General features: G+C 43.4%; 1 protein-coding gene and 1 long non-coding RNA gene across 7 annotated transcripts in view; one reads left to right on the top strand and one right to left on the bottom strand.

The window, feature by feature from the left end:
- The window catches only part of LOC310760737 (uncharacterized protein), a 305,377-nt gene that overhangs the window by 177,849 nt on the left and 113,820 nt on the right, over positions 1–13,708 (bottom strand). The window contains exon 5 of one of the 6 annotated variants that reach the window (XM_083609852.1): positions 11,001–11,127. The exons of the other annotated variants lie outside the window; for them this stretch is intronic. Coding sequence (XP_083465978.1) covers positions 11,001–11,127 — 127 coding nt within the window. The remainder of the gene's footprint in view (positions 1–11,000; positions 11,128–13,708) is intronic. 6 annotated transcript variants of the gene reach the window in all.
- LOC310760996 lies at positions 5,603–10,292 on the top strand. The gene is made up of 2 exons (XR_014547164.1): positions 5,603–7,423; positions 7,560–10,292. It is a non-coding gene; the product is annotated as an uncharacterized lncRNA (long non-coding RNA).

Raw genomic sequence — 13,708 nt, forward strand, 5'->3', positions numbered from 1 at the left:
TGCGCCTCCCCTACTCGCGGGGAAACCCGGTTTCGGGGATCCGGAGCGACGTGGGGTGAGTGGCGCGGTGTTTCGAATTGACTGCTTCTTTCACGGAGTGAAGCCGCATTGCTGTTGCCGGAGAGCGCTGACTTATTCCTGTGGACAATTTGATCTTAAAACAACTACCCATGAGTAGAACGGAAAATTGGATTTCTAAACGTCTTAATTTGGCACCGAACGGGGAGGTTTCAAACAGGAAGTCCGCCTTCCCCTTTTGTAAATAGACTGAAGCAAAGAGGCTGCAAGCTAAAGTCTTGGAAAGTCTTCTGTAAAGGACTAAACTTCCATCAGCTAAAATCATTAAACCCCCCTTGGAAGCAGGAGAAGAGGGGGGAAATTTTGGATCGCGTAAGCCTGCAGGAGAGAGAGCGAAGAAAGAAAAATTACCACCGCTTTGAACCTGGAAACGGGCTGCTAGTAAGACTGACATTTTGGGAAAGTTCATTGACTGTGAATAAAACGTATGTTGACAGATAGTTAATAAGAGAAATATATTGTTTCCATTGTTTCCTTCTGCGTTTAAAAAGGAGTAAAAGTAACTGAAAATTGAAACTAATTTTGTCGCTTGAACTGATTAAAAGGATTGATACAAATAGAAATTGTTTCTCTCTAGAGGGAGCCTTTGAAACTGTTACAAGAGTGGAGCTGGGGGAATTTCCAGCTGCAGAGATAAAAAACCGTGAGAACCAGGGATTGACCTTAGATTGGCAAGAATGTCGACAGAAGCAGCCTTGGTGATTGCATTATGCAAGATAAGTGCTTCATTGGAACAGCTTCATAAGAAGACGGATGTGATGATTATCAAAATTGATAATTTGGGTCAAAAAGTGACTGATTTGGGACAAAAAGTGAACATCTATACAGAAACTATTCAGGAATCGACTCAGGAATCTACTTTGACATGACAAATTGTGGAGAAGGCGAGGGAGAAAGTTGTTGTTGAACCTCAAGTAATACAAGTGGAGAGAGCCCCAGCCTTACAGAGGCAATTTGATGAATATAAGTTGTTGCCTTCTATGACTGAATTTAGAGAAAGTCAGATTTTGAGGATTGGAGCCCTGCTTGGACTGGAGAAGGAAAGTTGGATAGATCCCCCCATGCAGGGATGTACTGACCTTCGGGGCCTGGACTTGGGTCAGGAAGAGATTGGAGTTGTGGGGACCTTCAGATTTAGAGGGATTTTGAAATATGTCCTGAAATATCTTTTGGACTTTAGTTTTAACTACGGAGATTTGGCTGATCTGTCGAGAAGGAATAAAAACATTGCTCGGTTGGAGCTTCCCCGAGATCTACTCCTCAGCATCAAAGGAAGGAAATTAAGAACAAGATCAGCAGAAGACAATGTAAAGTGGATGTATAAATATGAAGAAGATCTGCAGAAGGGACTTGGAAAAGAATTAAGAGCCTCGGACAGAAGATCACCAGGTTGATGGACCATATGGAATTGACGGAAAGGACTGGCAGAATCCGAGACCAGGGTGAAGAGACAGTGGAAGAAGATTGGAAAAAGTTTAAAGTTTATTTATAGAAATATTGTAAAATTAATGAGTGTTAGAAAAATGTTGGAATGAAATTATATGGCTTTAGTAGAAATGTTATAAGGAGTTAAGTACAAATAAGTATCATGGTAATAATGGAAGATAAGGTTAAAATAAGTTAAGATAATTATATGACAGAAAATAGAGAAAGATGGAAAGGAATTGCTGAAATAATTAATAGAAGTGGAATACAAAAAGGGAGGTGAGAGGAGGTCGATGAAACGAGGGAATGAAAGATAGGGCATTGAAATGGTATGATATATGTTTTTAAATTGTTTTCCCTTTTTTATGTTTAGTTTAATGTGTTAATGTTGTGTTATATATTGTATTCTATTCTATTTCTTTTGTTTCTTTTTCTTTTTCTTCATTTTTGTAACGTCTAAAAGTAATAAATATTATTATTTAAAAAAAGGAGTGGGCTGTCCCTGGTGGGCTTCCTGGAGACATCTGCTTGGCCTTGGCTCTGGGCGGAAGCCCCTTCCCCAGCTATGCCATATCCCTTGCTATATCCAACGCTCCAGCCCAAAGGAAAGAGAAGCATTGCCAGCCGTTCAAGGGCTGCTCTGCCTCATCTTCTTAGGACAGCCCTGCCCTTCCTGGAGAGGGAGGAGACCCCAAGGAGGGACCTCCAAGTATCAAGGGGTCCCAGAAGAGGAGCAGAACCTGAGGGAGGTGGTGCCGACTTCCTTGGAGCCAGAGAGGCCCCCAGGAAGGGGGAGAAGGGGGAGCTGGCGTTGGGCAGCTGGAGAGATGCAAGATGGAGCCAGGCAGAGGTGTAGTGGTTGGAGGGCTGGACTAGAAGGACCTGGGAGAGCAGGGTTCGAATCCCCACTCAGTTATAAAGCTCCCCAGTGAACCTTGGGCCAGCCTAGCCTACTTTACAGGACTGCTGTGATTATAAAAATTGGTGGCAGGGAGAACCATGAAGGCCACCTTGAGCTCCTGGGAGGAAAGTGGGCTACAAATGTCATAATAAATGATGAGAGAAGAGAGAAAAGGGGAAGGCAGGGGAAGATTGTGGAGGAGCTGAGCTCTCTGGAGAAGACTGACTGGATCTTCAGTATCTATCATTGATAGGTGTTCTGTGGTGTTATGCAGCCATCACTTGTGAAATATAACGTCCAGCACACCAGCTGCGCCTCAGCTCTGCTCCGGACGTGTTGCGATCAGCGGTGTGTGCTCTGTGTGGAGGAAACACTCAGCATGCAGCTTCTTCCTAATCTATGAAGCCTTATTTACAGCGGCATAATAAATCAGCAGTCCGGGAGCAGACATTGCTGTTTCTCCTTTGGCAGCAAAAACGAAAGTAACTCATCTCACATAACAAAGCATAGAACCCCATATGTGACACCCCCCCAGGGCCAGGACATCACTCCATGAGCTATTAACCCTATAAGCTCTGGTTCTCCTAACATGTTCATCACAAAGCCCATTCAAAATGATGAGTCTGGCTTTGCTGTTCTTTTCTTTCTAAGCTCTTATCTTGGCTAAATCACCCTCACTTGTGCCTGTAGGCTGAGGGCTTCTTACTGAATGCAAACAAAACAACTTAATTAATTAATTACCTTTCTACCTGATTTGGAGTTTAGAATATGTATTTGGGAGCATTCTAGTGCAGTCTCCTTATAAACATGAATATATCTAAAAATTTGAAGAGGTGACAATATATGTTTCTGACATCAGGCAATACAACATGCACAAACATAAATAATAAATCCTCTCCTGCCTTCCTGAACATTGCCACACTGACTGTGCTGGAGAACATAACCATCCTCTTCGCCATCAAGACAGAGCCCAGTCTCCACCAGCCCATGGACCTTTTCCTCTCCATGCTGGCCACAAAGGACCTGGTCATCAGCACCTCCACCTTGCCCAAGATACTGGTCATCCCTGTTTGGTGTTGTCTGCAGATGTGATGAGCAGCCCCTCAGTTCCTTCATCCAAGTCATTTATAAAGACGTTGAACAACAACGGACCCGGGACAGAACCCTGCAGCACCCATCTTGTCACTTTCCCCCAGGATGATGAGGAACCATGAAGGAGTCCTTTTTGGGTTTGGTCAGTCAAATCCACCTAACAGTTACCTCATTCAGCCCACATTTTACAGAATTCTACAGAATTCTCTGATGCCTAGTGAGATCGCAGCTCTTCCTGAAGCTCTTTCCACATTCCACACACTGATAGGGTTTCTCCCCTGTATGAATTCTTTGATGGAATTTGAGTTTGCTGCTCCGACTGAAGCTTTTTCCACATTCCACAAACTTATAGGGTTTCTCCCATGTATGAATTCTCTGATGGGAAGTGAGATCAGAGCTTGTACTGAAGCTCTTTCCACATTCCATACACTGATAAGGTTTCTCCCCTGTATGAATTCTCTGATGCCTAGTGAGATCGCAGCTCTTCCTGAAGCTCTTTCCACATTCCACACACTGATAGGGTTTCTCCCCTGTATGAATTCTTTGATGGGAAGTGAGATGGCCACTCCGACTAAAGCTCCTAACACATTCTCCGCACTGATAGGGCTTCTCCCCTGTATGAATTCTCTGATGGGAAGTGAGAGAGGAGTTGTGACTGAAACTCTTTCCACATTCCATACACTGATAAGGTTTCTCCACTATATGAATTCTCTGATGGGAAATGAGACTGTAGTTTTGACTGAAACTCTTTCCACATTCCACACACTGATAGGGTTTATCCCCTGTATGAATTCTTTGATGGAATGTGAGTTTGCTGCTCTGACTGAAGCTCTTTCCACATTCCACACACTGATAGGGTTTCACCCCTGTATGAATTCTCTGATGGGAAGTGAGATCAGAGCTCGTACTGAAGCTCTTTCCACATTCCACACACTGATAAGGTTTCTCCCCTGTATGAATTCTCTGATGCCTAGTGAGATCGCAGCTCTTCCTGAAGCTCTTTCCACATTCCACACACTTGATAGGGTTTCTCCCCTGTATGAATTCTCTGATGCTTAGTGAGAGAGGAGTTGTGACTGAAACTCTTTCCACATTCCATACACTGATAGGGTTTCTCCCCTGTATGAATTCTCTGATGCTTAGTGAGACAGGAGCTTGTATTGAACCTCTTTCCACATTCCACACACTGATAGGGTTTCTCCCCTGTATGAATTCTCTGATGGGAAGTGAGATTGCTGCTGTCACTGAAGCTCTTTCCACAATCCACACACTGATAGGGTTTCTCCCCTGTATGAATTCTCTGATGGGAAGTGAGAGAGGAGTGCATACTGAAGCTCTTTCCACATTCCACACACTGATAGGGTTTCTCCCCTGTATGAATTCTTTGATGGGAAGTGAGAGTGGAGCTCTTACTGAAGCTCTTTCCACATTCCACACACTGATAGGGTTTCTCCCCTGTATGAATTCTTTGATGGGATTTGAGAGAGGAGCTTGTATTGAAGCTCTTTCCACATTCCACACACTGGTAGGGTTTCTTCCCTGTATGAATTCTTTGATGGTAAGTGAGATCGGTGCTCTGAGTGAAGCTCTTTCCACATTCCACACACTGATAGGGCTTCTCTCCTGTATGAATTCTTTGATGGTAAGTGAGACTGCACTTATTATTGAAGCTCTTTCCACATTCCACGCACTGATAGGGTTTCTCCCCTGTGTGAATTCTTTGATGGGAAGTGAGATTGGAGCTCTTATTGAACCTCTTTCCACATTCCACGCACTGATAGGGTTTCTCCCCTGTATGAATTCTTTGATGGGAAGTGAGATGGCTACTCTGACTAAAACTCCTTCCACATTCTCCGCACTGATAGGGCTTCTCCCCTGTATGAATTCTCTGATGGGAAGTGAGAGAGGAGTTGTGCCTGAAACTCTTTCCACATTCCATGCACTGATAGTGTTTCTTTCCAATGAGAGTTTGCTGATGGGAAGTGGAATGGGAGCTTTGACTGCAGCTTTCTCCACACTCCAAATTTTTACGTGGCTTCTCCTCCCTGGGGATTTTATCATGGTCACCTTTGTTCTCGATTTCCGATTCATCACAATCTGCAATGGAGACAAAAGGGGATTAGAGCCTCAGGAACAAATAGAGAAGAACTGAAGGGAGTTGGGTGTGTGTTCATTATCTTTGTTGTTTGTCATTTACCAATATATTTATTATTAGATTTTGATGGATTATTGAATGTTGCTTTGTTTGATATACAGTAGTGGCCCAAATTGTGGAAGCCTTTTGGGAAAAAGTGTATTTCAGAGGTTTGTTGGCTCAAAAAAACACTTATTTTGGAGTTATTTCATAAAATTGTATATCAATGGAAAGATAATTTAATCAAGAACGTAATGCAACAAAATTTGTTCACTTCGCTGCATTCTATGAAAAGTTTTAGCCAAATAATAATTTTCATTGGTTTTTGCAGTTATTTTAAACATAACATTCAACTTATATATAATATAGAAAGCATTTGGCTACAACATCCTGAAATTTTCCTCTTCCTCAACTAATGGTTTTCCCACTTATTATCCTATATTTCATTTTGGGATTATAATTATTACCTTTAAATCCTAATCATAAACCAACGATTTGTAAATTATACATTGCAATAATTGATAAAATCCACCTTACAAAACTTCTTGTAACTCTACTCGTGAAGTTAGTTATTGTAATGGCTTGGGTCTCCCCCAGAGAAGTGAGACAACTCCGGCCGAAATTATTTCATATTTATTGCTCAAACTCATTAATCACTGCGGAGCTCAATCTTCGGCGTCTTCCCCCAAGTTTGATGTTGAGTCTGAGCTCCGCCCCTTCCTTCAACGACAAGCCCCCACGGTCTCTTCCACTCTTTTTCGCACCTCTCATGAACTTTCATAGCTCGACGAGATTTGGCAGAGATCATTTCCTTTCACTCTGTGTCTGCTTCACTCTCAGTGCTCTGCAACTTTCTTCTCTGCGTTCTGTCCCCCTCCTCTGTGTGTACAAAGGTTGAATTCCTGGGGCTAATTGCTTCCTCCCCTTCTCAGGAATTCTCACTGTTTTTCCACTGTTCTAGTCTCTGTCTTGCCTGTCAAAGAATCCTGTTCTCTGACATCACCCCCTCCTCTAAGCCCCCTTCCTCCTCCTCTTCGGCCTTGCTGCCTGCCACAGAGGACTCTCTCGGTTCTGGTTCCCACCCTGTATCACTCTCCTCAGCTTCTTAGCTAAGATCATTTTCCTCCCTCCACCCTCTAGGCTTGGGCTTGTGGGGGGTACCTACAGTGGAACTGCCTCTGCAATTCTTGGGTGTGTAAATCCTGGCTCTGTACCCAAGAGTTTTCCTGAGGTCCATAACCTTTCCATGACACTAAATACTGCAACTTTCTTCTACACAGCCTTGACTTTATAATCTGTTGGATCACAAATTCCTCCTGGTCTTCTACCATAATGGCGGGAAGGGGTGCCTGCCTAGGTTCCTGGTAGTGGTGTGCAGGTACATACAGTGACAGGAGAGCCCTATGGAAAACAGGATATATCTTCATCGAGGCTGGGAGTATAAGTTTGAACGACACTGGGTTTATCTGTTCTACCACTTCAAAGGGCCCCAACCGCCTTGCCTCCAACTTCCTGCACCTCCCTTTCATTGGCAAGTCCTTTGTTGACAACCACACCTTATCCCCCACTTTGATCTCCTCCCTCTGTTGGCTACGCTCATCCACATCTTTTTTGTACAAGACCTCAGCCTTGTCCAGTTTTTCCCTCAGTAGTTCTTGTAAGGCCTGCATCTCCCCCACAAACTGCTCTGCTGCTGGCACTGACAAGGTGCTCCATGGATCTGTAAACGCTCTGGGATGTTTTCCACAGTTGGCTAAAAACAGTGTTTTTTGGGTTGACGCATGCACCGTGTTGTTATATGCAAATTCTGCTATTCTGAGTTTGTCCATCCAGTCTTCTTGCTGGTAGTTCACATAGCAACGCAGGTATTGTTGCAATGTAGCATTAGTTCTCTCTGACTCCCCGTTGGTTTGAGGGTGTCTCGCTGAGGTCCAACACACTTCCACTTCCAAAAGCTGCATCAGCTTCCTCCAAAATTGTGAGGTAAATTGTGTCCCTCTGTCTGAAATCACTTGCAATGGCAACCCGTGCAGCTTGAACATGTGGTCGACAAACATCTGTGCAGTTTCCTGTGCTGACGGCAGCTTTGGACATGGTACAAAATGCGCCATTTTCATAAACAGGTCCACCACAACCCAGACCACTGTCTGTTTCCTGGAGGCCAGCAAGTCCGTGATAAAGTCCATTGTAATCGCCTCCCACGGTCCTTGTGGAGTCGAAAGTGGCTGCAGCAGCCCACCCGGCACTGCCCATGGCGTTTTTGCTTGCTGGCAAGTGTCACATGCCTTAACATACTCCTTAGCCTCTTCTCTCATTCTGGGCCACCAAAACTGTCTCCTTAGCTGATCTACGGTCTTGTACTATCCAAAGTGGCCCACTGTTGGGTTGTTGTGACACTGCCACATGACTTGCGCCTGCAAGTTACCTTCTGGTATGTAGAGCGCCTCTCCCTTGAACAAGAGACCTTCCCTTTCAATGAATCCTTCAGTATTGTTCTCACCGCTCCGTATCGCTGTCAGTTTCTGCTGTGCAAATTCATCTCCTTCTATTTGTTGCTTAAACTCATCTACTCCGACAACATGCGCCACCACCAGTTGCAACTGTTTTCGCTTCAGAATGTTTCAACTCTTGTTTCTGTTCTCTTTCCATGTACTCAGGTTTCCCAGACAAGGCGCCCGCCCTCTGATTCTGATGCCCTGGCACATATTGTATGTGGAAGTTGAAATGAGCAAAAAACTGCGCCCATCGGATTTGTCTCTGGTTTAGTTGTATCACGGTCTGCCAGTATTCTAAGTTCTTGTGGTCTGTGCGCACCTCCACTTGGTGTTGTGCTCCTTCTAGGAAGTGCCTCCATGTCCCTAAGGCTTCCTTTATAGCTAGCAGTTCTCTCCCAAATGGTGTAGTTCTGTTCCGAGGTGTTCAGCTTCCGAGAGTGGAATGTGCATGCCCTCAGGTTGCCATGGCTATCTTCCTGAAGCAGCACTGCTCCTACCGCCCTTTCAGAAGCATCCGACTCCAGCACCATCAGTTGATAATGATCTGCATGGTACAGATACTCCTGCTGCAAACATCTCATTGAGCTTCTTGAACGCACGCTGTACCTCCTCCATCCAGGCAAATGGCTTCTTACCTCTCAAACAGTCCATGAGGGGCATGGTGAGTTGCGAGTAGTTGGGCACAAACTTCTGGTAATAGTTAGCGAAGCCCAAGTACCTCTGCAAGTCCTTCTTTGTCTTGGGCTTCTGCCACTCTAACACCGTCTTCACCTTCGCAGGGTCCATTTACACCCCATCAGGAGACACTTGATACCCCCAAAACTCTACTTCTCTCCTGTGGAACTGGCATTTCTCCAACTTGGCGTAGAGCCTGTGTGCCCTCAGCCATGACAACACCTCCTTCACGTGTTGCACATGTGCTTTAAGGCTCTCCGAGAAAATTAAGAGGTCATAGAGATACAATAAGACCCATTTGTCTAAGAGGTCTGACTACACGTGATTGATGAAGGCCTGGAAGGTGGCCATACCTGATTGCAAACCAAACGGCATGAATAAATACTCGAAAGTCCCACATCTGGTATTGAATGCAGTCTTCCACTCATCGCCTTATCTCACCCATATCAAATTGTAGGCCCCCTCAAGTCCCCTCAACAATATATTGTTGAAGAGGTATAACGAAACTCAGTCACTACAAAATCAGACTGGTAAAGGCAGGAAAAGGTGCACAACAGCAAGTGACGATCGAAGAATGGAGAGACTGTGCCTATGTGACAGAAGAAAATCATCTGGGTGTCTACAAGATGACATGGCACAATGTAATGTGAAGTTGAGTGCAAGGACTGGTCCAAATGTTAGATTTCTAAGGGAAAAGCCACTGTTATCTCTCAAGCCAAGATTGAAAAGATTAAACTGGGCTAAAACCCATGTTAACTGGACAGTGGAACAATGGAACAGTGTTATTAGGAGCAATGAGACCAAAATCTCCTCGCTTGGTAGTGATGGCATGAAATATGCAAGGAGAAGAATCGGAGAAGATTTACATCCTACATGCATTACATTGACTTTGAAACACCCAGATAGTGTGATGATCTGGGGTTGTATGACAGCAAAAGGAGTGGGCAGGATTTGCGTCAATAATGGGAATGTAAATGCTTTAAAAACATAAATGAAATACTTGAGCCCAAACTGAAGTGTTCCACATATGATCTTTTCCCAGATAGTTAAGCGTTTATATATATTTCTATAAATAATTATTTATTTATTTTATACTTCAACAGGATTCAGCTCCATGTCATGTTGCTGCTGTGTGCAAAAGGTGGTTTCAAGATAATCATATTCCACTGCTGGAATGGACTGGGAATAGCCCAGACCTTAACCCAATCGGCAATCTATGGAACTGCCTAAAGAAACTTGTTAGTCAGAAGCAACCCAGCAATAAAGCCCAATTAATAGAGGCAATAATTCAATCTTGGCTTCATATTATTACAGCTGCAGAACTAAAAAACTTGGTTCACTCCATGGGAAGACGTTGTAAGTCCGTAAGTAAAGCTAAAGGTTACCAAACTATTATTTGACATAGTGAGAATTTTTGTATATCTCATTTTTTTTATGTATTTCACTTTTCTTCGTTATGACTGCTGTTCTAATTAATAATATTTTATAAATGTTATTGCATTACATTCTTCATTTTATTATCTTTCCATTGATGTATAACGTTATGGTATTATTCCCCAAAAAAGTGGTGTTATAAGCCATCAAACCTCAGAAATACACTTTTCCCAAAAGGTTTCTACAATTTTGGCCACTAGTGTAAGTTGTTCATTTTAAAGTTAATGTACTTTTTATATTGGATCAGACTGTTATTATTTATGTTTCATGTATATATATATATATGTGTGTTGGAAGATAGGCAGGATATAAATAAAAATTATTATTATTACTATTATTATAATTATTACTGCTACTACTACCTGAGATTAAATTAGCCTGGCTCTTCTCTGGGGCAAATGTTGTTTGGCCCAGTCATGGCATCCCTTCCATCTCCAATGTCAGTCGTCTCTTTGGTCAACCCAAGACTGACAGCAGCAAAAACAAAAGCAGAAAACCTGACAGAAGATACTTATCTTTCCTAACAATTCTGAAGCTGACATTTAAGATGCCTGGGCAGTTCAGATCAGCCCAACTGTGGTAGAAGGAGGCAGAACTGGACGAAGACTTTCCACAGGAAAAGTTATTTACTGTTTATTGTGGGGGTATTAGGTTCCCAGGTGTTGTAGGGGGCGCTGTTGAGCTCTGTGAAAATATATGAGGTTTGTCACATAGATGTATTTTTTGAATTTCCAGGCAGATAGGACGATCCCACAGGGAGCCTTACCAAGAGAGGCCACGATCCCCCAATTCTCCTCCATGACGTCCTTATGCAGAGCTCTCTGGTCAGGATCCAACAACGCCCACTCCTCGTCCGTGAAACAAACAGTGACATCTTCAAAGCACACTGGACCCTAAAAGAAAAAGGGAAATGTCCTCCTCTGAGACAGCAGAAATATGATCTGCTACACAATGCTCTGTTGATTCCTTCCTGTTAATTGCTGCGTTGTTTCAGTAGGATTGCTTTGCTGCACATTTTAATTCTGGATGCCTATTTTGACGTTTTAATTGAATTATTTTATTCTGCTTTTAATTATGGGTATTCGTCTTTGTGCAAATAGGTTGTACTCCACCTTGTGTTATTCAAGTCATTCTGCCTAGGCAAGCATTCCAGTTTCCCCAATGGAAGGATCCACTTTCTCCTCTCCTCGTGAGCCGTTCTGGGAAGGTTCCGTCCCAATGCCCTAGAGCCAAATTCAAGGGGTTCATGGGGGCATGGAGAGGGGGAGGAATGGGGGGCAGGCTATATTTCGCAGCTGATGGGGCTGGCTAGGTGAATCCTGGCCTCTATTTGTTCTCGTCTGTCCACTGCTTAGAAGCCTACTTTAGCACTCAGTGATGAATATAGAAATACAAGAAGCCTAGTTTGGATGGTCATCTGTCTTGGGTGATCTAGCTGAGACTCCTGCAATGCAGGGGGTGGGACTTGATGACTCTTTTTGTCCCTTCAACTTTAGGATTCCATGAAAACAGCAACTAAAGATGTATCGTACTGGCAATATTCAGAAGGCTGGTTATCACAGAGTTATATGGGTAGGAAATCCCACAGTTCACAGCTGGAGTCAACTTTTTCTTAGCAAGAGCACGATATTCACAGACTTGGCTGAGTTTCAGGCCTCATGCGAACAGCAGTTCATTCCCAGAGGGTCTGCCAGTTTGTATTGTCAATTAATGGACTAGTCTAGGCGGAAGTTTCTTTAGTGTGGAGGTATATGAAAAGTGAGATTATATAGTGCAAAGTTTGTTTAAGTGCTCTTGTAAAGAGGTGCTCTGTTGAGTATTCTGTTGGAGAGGTAATAATAATAATAATAATAATAATAATAATAATAATAATAATTTATTATTTATACGCTGCCCATCTGGCTGGGTTTCTCCAGCCACTCTGTGCGGCTTCCAACAAAATATTAAAATACAATAGTGCGGCAAACATTAAAAGCGTCCCTAAACAGGGCTGCCTTCAGATGTCTTCTAAAAGTCTGGTAGTTGTTTATTTCATTGACAACTGGTGAGAGGGTGTTCCACTGCGTGGCTGCCGCCACCGAGAAGGCCCTCTGCCTGGTTCCCTGCAACTTGACGTCTCACAGCGAGGGAACCACAAGAAGATCCTTGGTGCTGGACCCCAGTGTCCGGGTGGAACGATGGGGGTGGAGACGCTCCTTCAGGTATACTGGACCGAGGCTGTTTAGGTTTGCTATAAAGCAGGGGTGCCCAAACTTTTTTCAAAGAAGGCCAGATTTGATGAAGTAAACATGTGTGAGGGCTGACCAAAGTTGTTGATGTTGACCTTTTTTTAGGATTGAAATTGTTGGGCTTTAGGTCCCCAAAATGGACATTGGACCTGCCTGCTATAAAGTGTGGCTTTCAGGCTTTGGTTTATATATTTGAGTGGAGTTTATATATTATAGATAAGATGATAAGATAAGTTAAAATAAAATAAGAAAAGATGAGATGATAAGATAAGGTTTATAAGAGAGCTGTTTTGTGTAAATGTTTTTCTATAAGTGTTTTGCGTATCAGTACTTCCTTCACAAAATAAATGGGGAGGTTGTCGGTTTGCATTTCTTAGTACAGAAATCTGATATGATCTGATATGTAGAGTTCTTTCCTATTCTAATTAATTCAAGAGGGCTCTGGAAGCTTCTCTACATAAAAGAAACAAGCAGAAAGTTCCTGGTGTTTGGGTTATTCCTTCGGAGAAAGTGAGTACAGCTGGTTTAAAGTGGTTCTGTCATCTCTTCTGTAAGGTCATGCTGAGGGTTCACTTTCTTTCTATCTCTGTTCTTTCTAATGTTCTGTACACAGTATGCTTAGTGTTAAGGTTTAGACTTATTATAAGTTATGGTAAGAATTTATGTTAAGTCTGCTGCAACTGGATTTCTTATGGGCAGTGCCAATCCTGAATGTATTGGATTTGTGACCATTATGCTCATTAGTCTTCAGTAGCAATAAAACTCTGATGAATGAAATACAATTGCCTCTGGTCTATTTTTTGGGAATCCTGTAATGTGTTTAAATTTTACTTTGCTAACTATATATTGGAGTTCTGCTCTGGATCAATATTAAGTAGAATTTCATGACAGTGTCTTCCTCCACAAAAGCAGTTGCTGAGAGTGAAGGCCCCCGGCTCCCCACAGCTTTCCAAGTCCCCTCCTCTCTGGGGTTTCTGGCAAGCGATCCAACAATGCGCCAGTGTGCAGCCTGCCTTTGCTCCTCCATTGTCAGACGTCTCCTGGTTCTGAGAGACAAGCTGGGAGGGGGGCTTCTGGCAGAAGGAGAGGGAGCTCCTGGTGGCTCCTCCTTCTCCTGACTCACCTCTGACTCTCGATCCTCCCTCCTCCCACTCACCTCCTCCCCTTTCTGCCTCTGATTCTGCACTGCATTCTGCCACAGAGTCTCCCAGCTCACTAAGCCCTGTTGCCCCTTCAGCTTCTGACA

The sequence above is a fragment of the Podarcis filfolensis genome (assembly GCF_964270895.1).
Source record: "Podarcis filfolensis genome assembly, chromosome: 4".
Lineage (NCBI taxonomy): Eukaryota > Metazoa > Chordata > Lepidosauria > Squamata > Lacertidae > Podarcis > Podarcis filfolensis.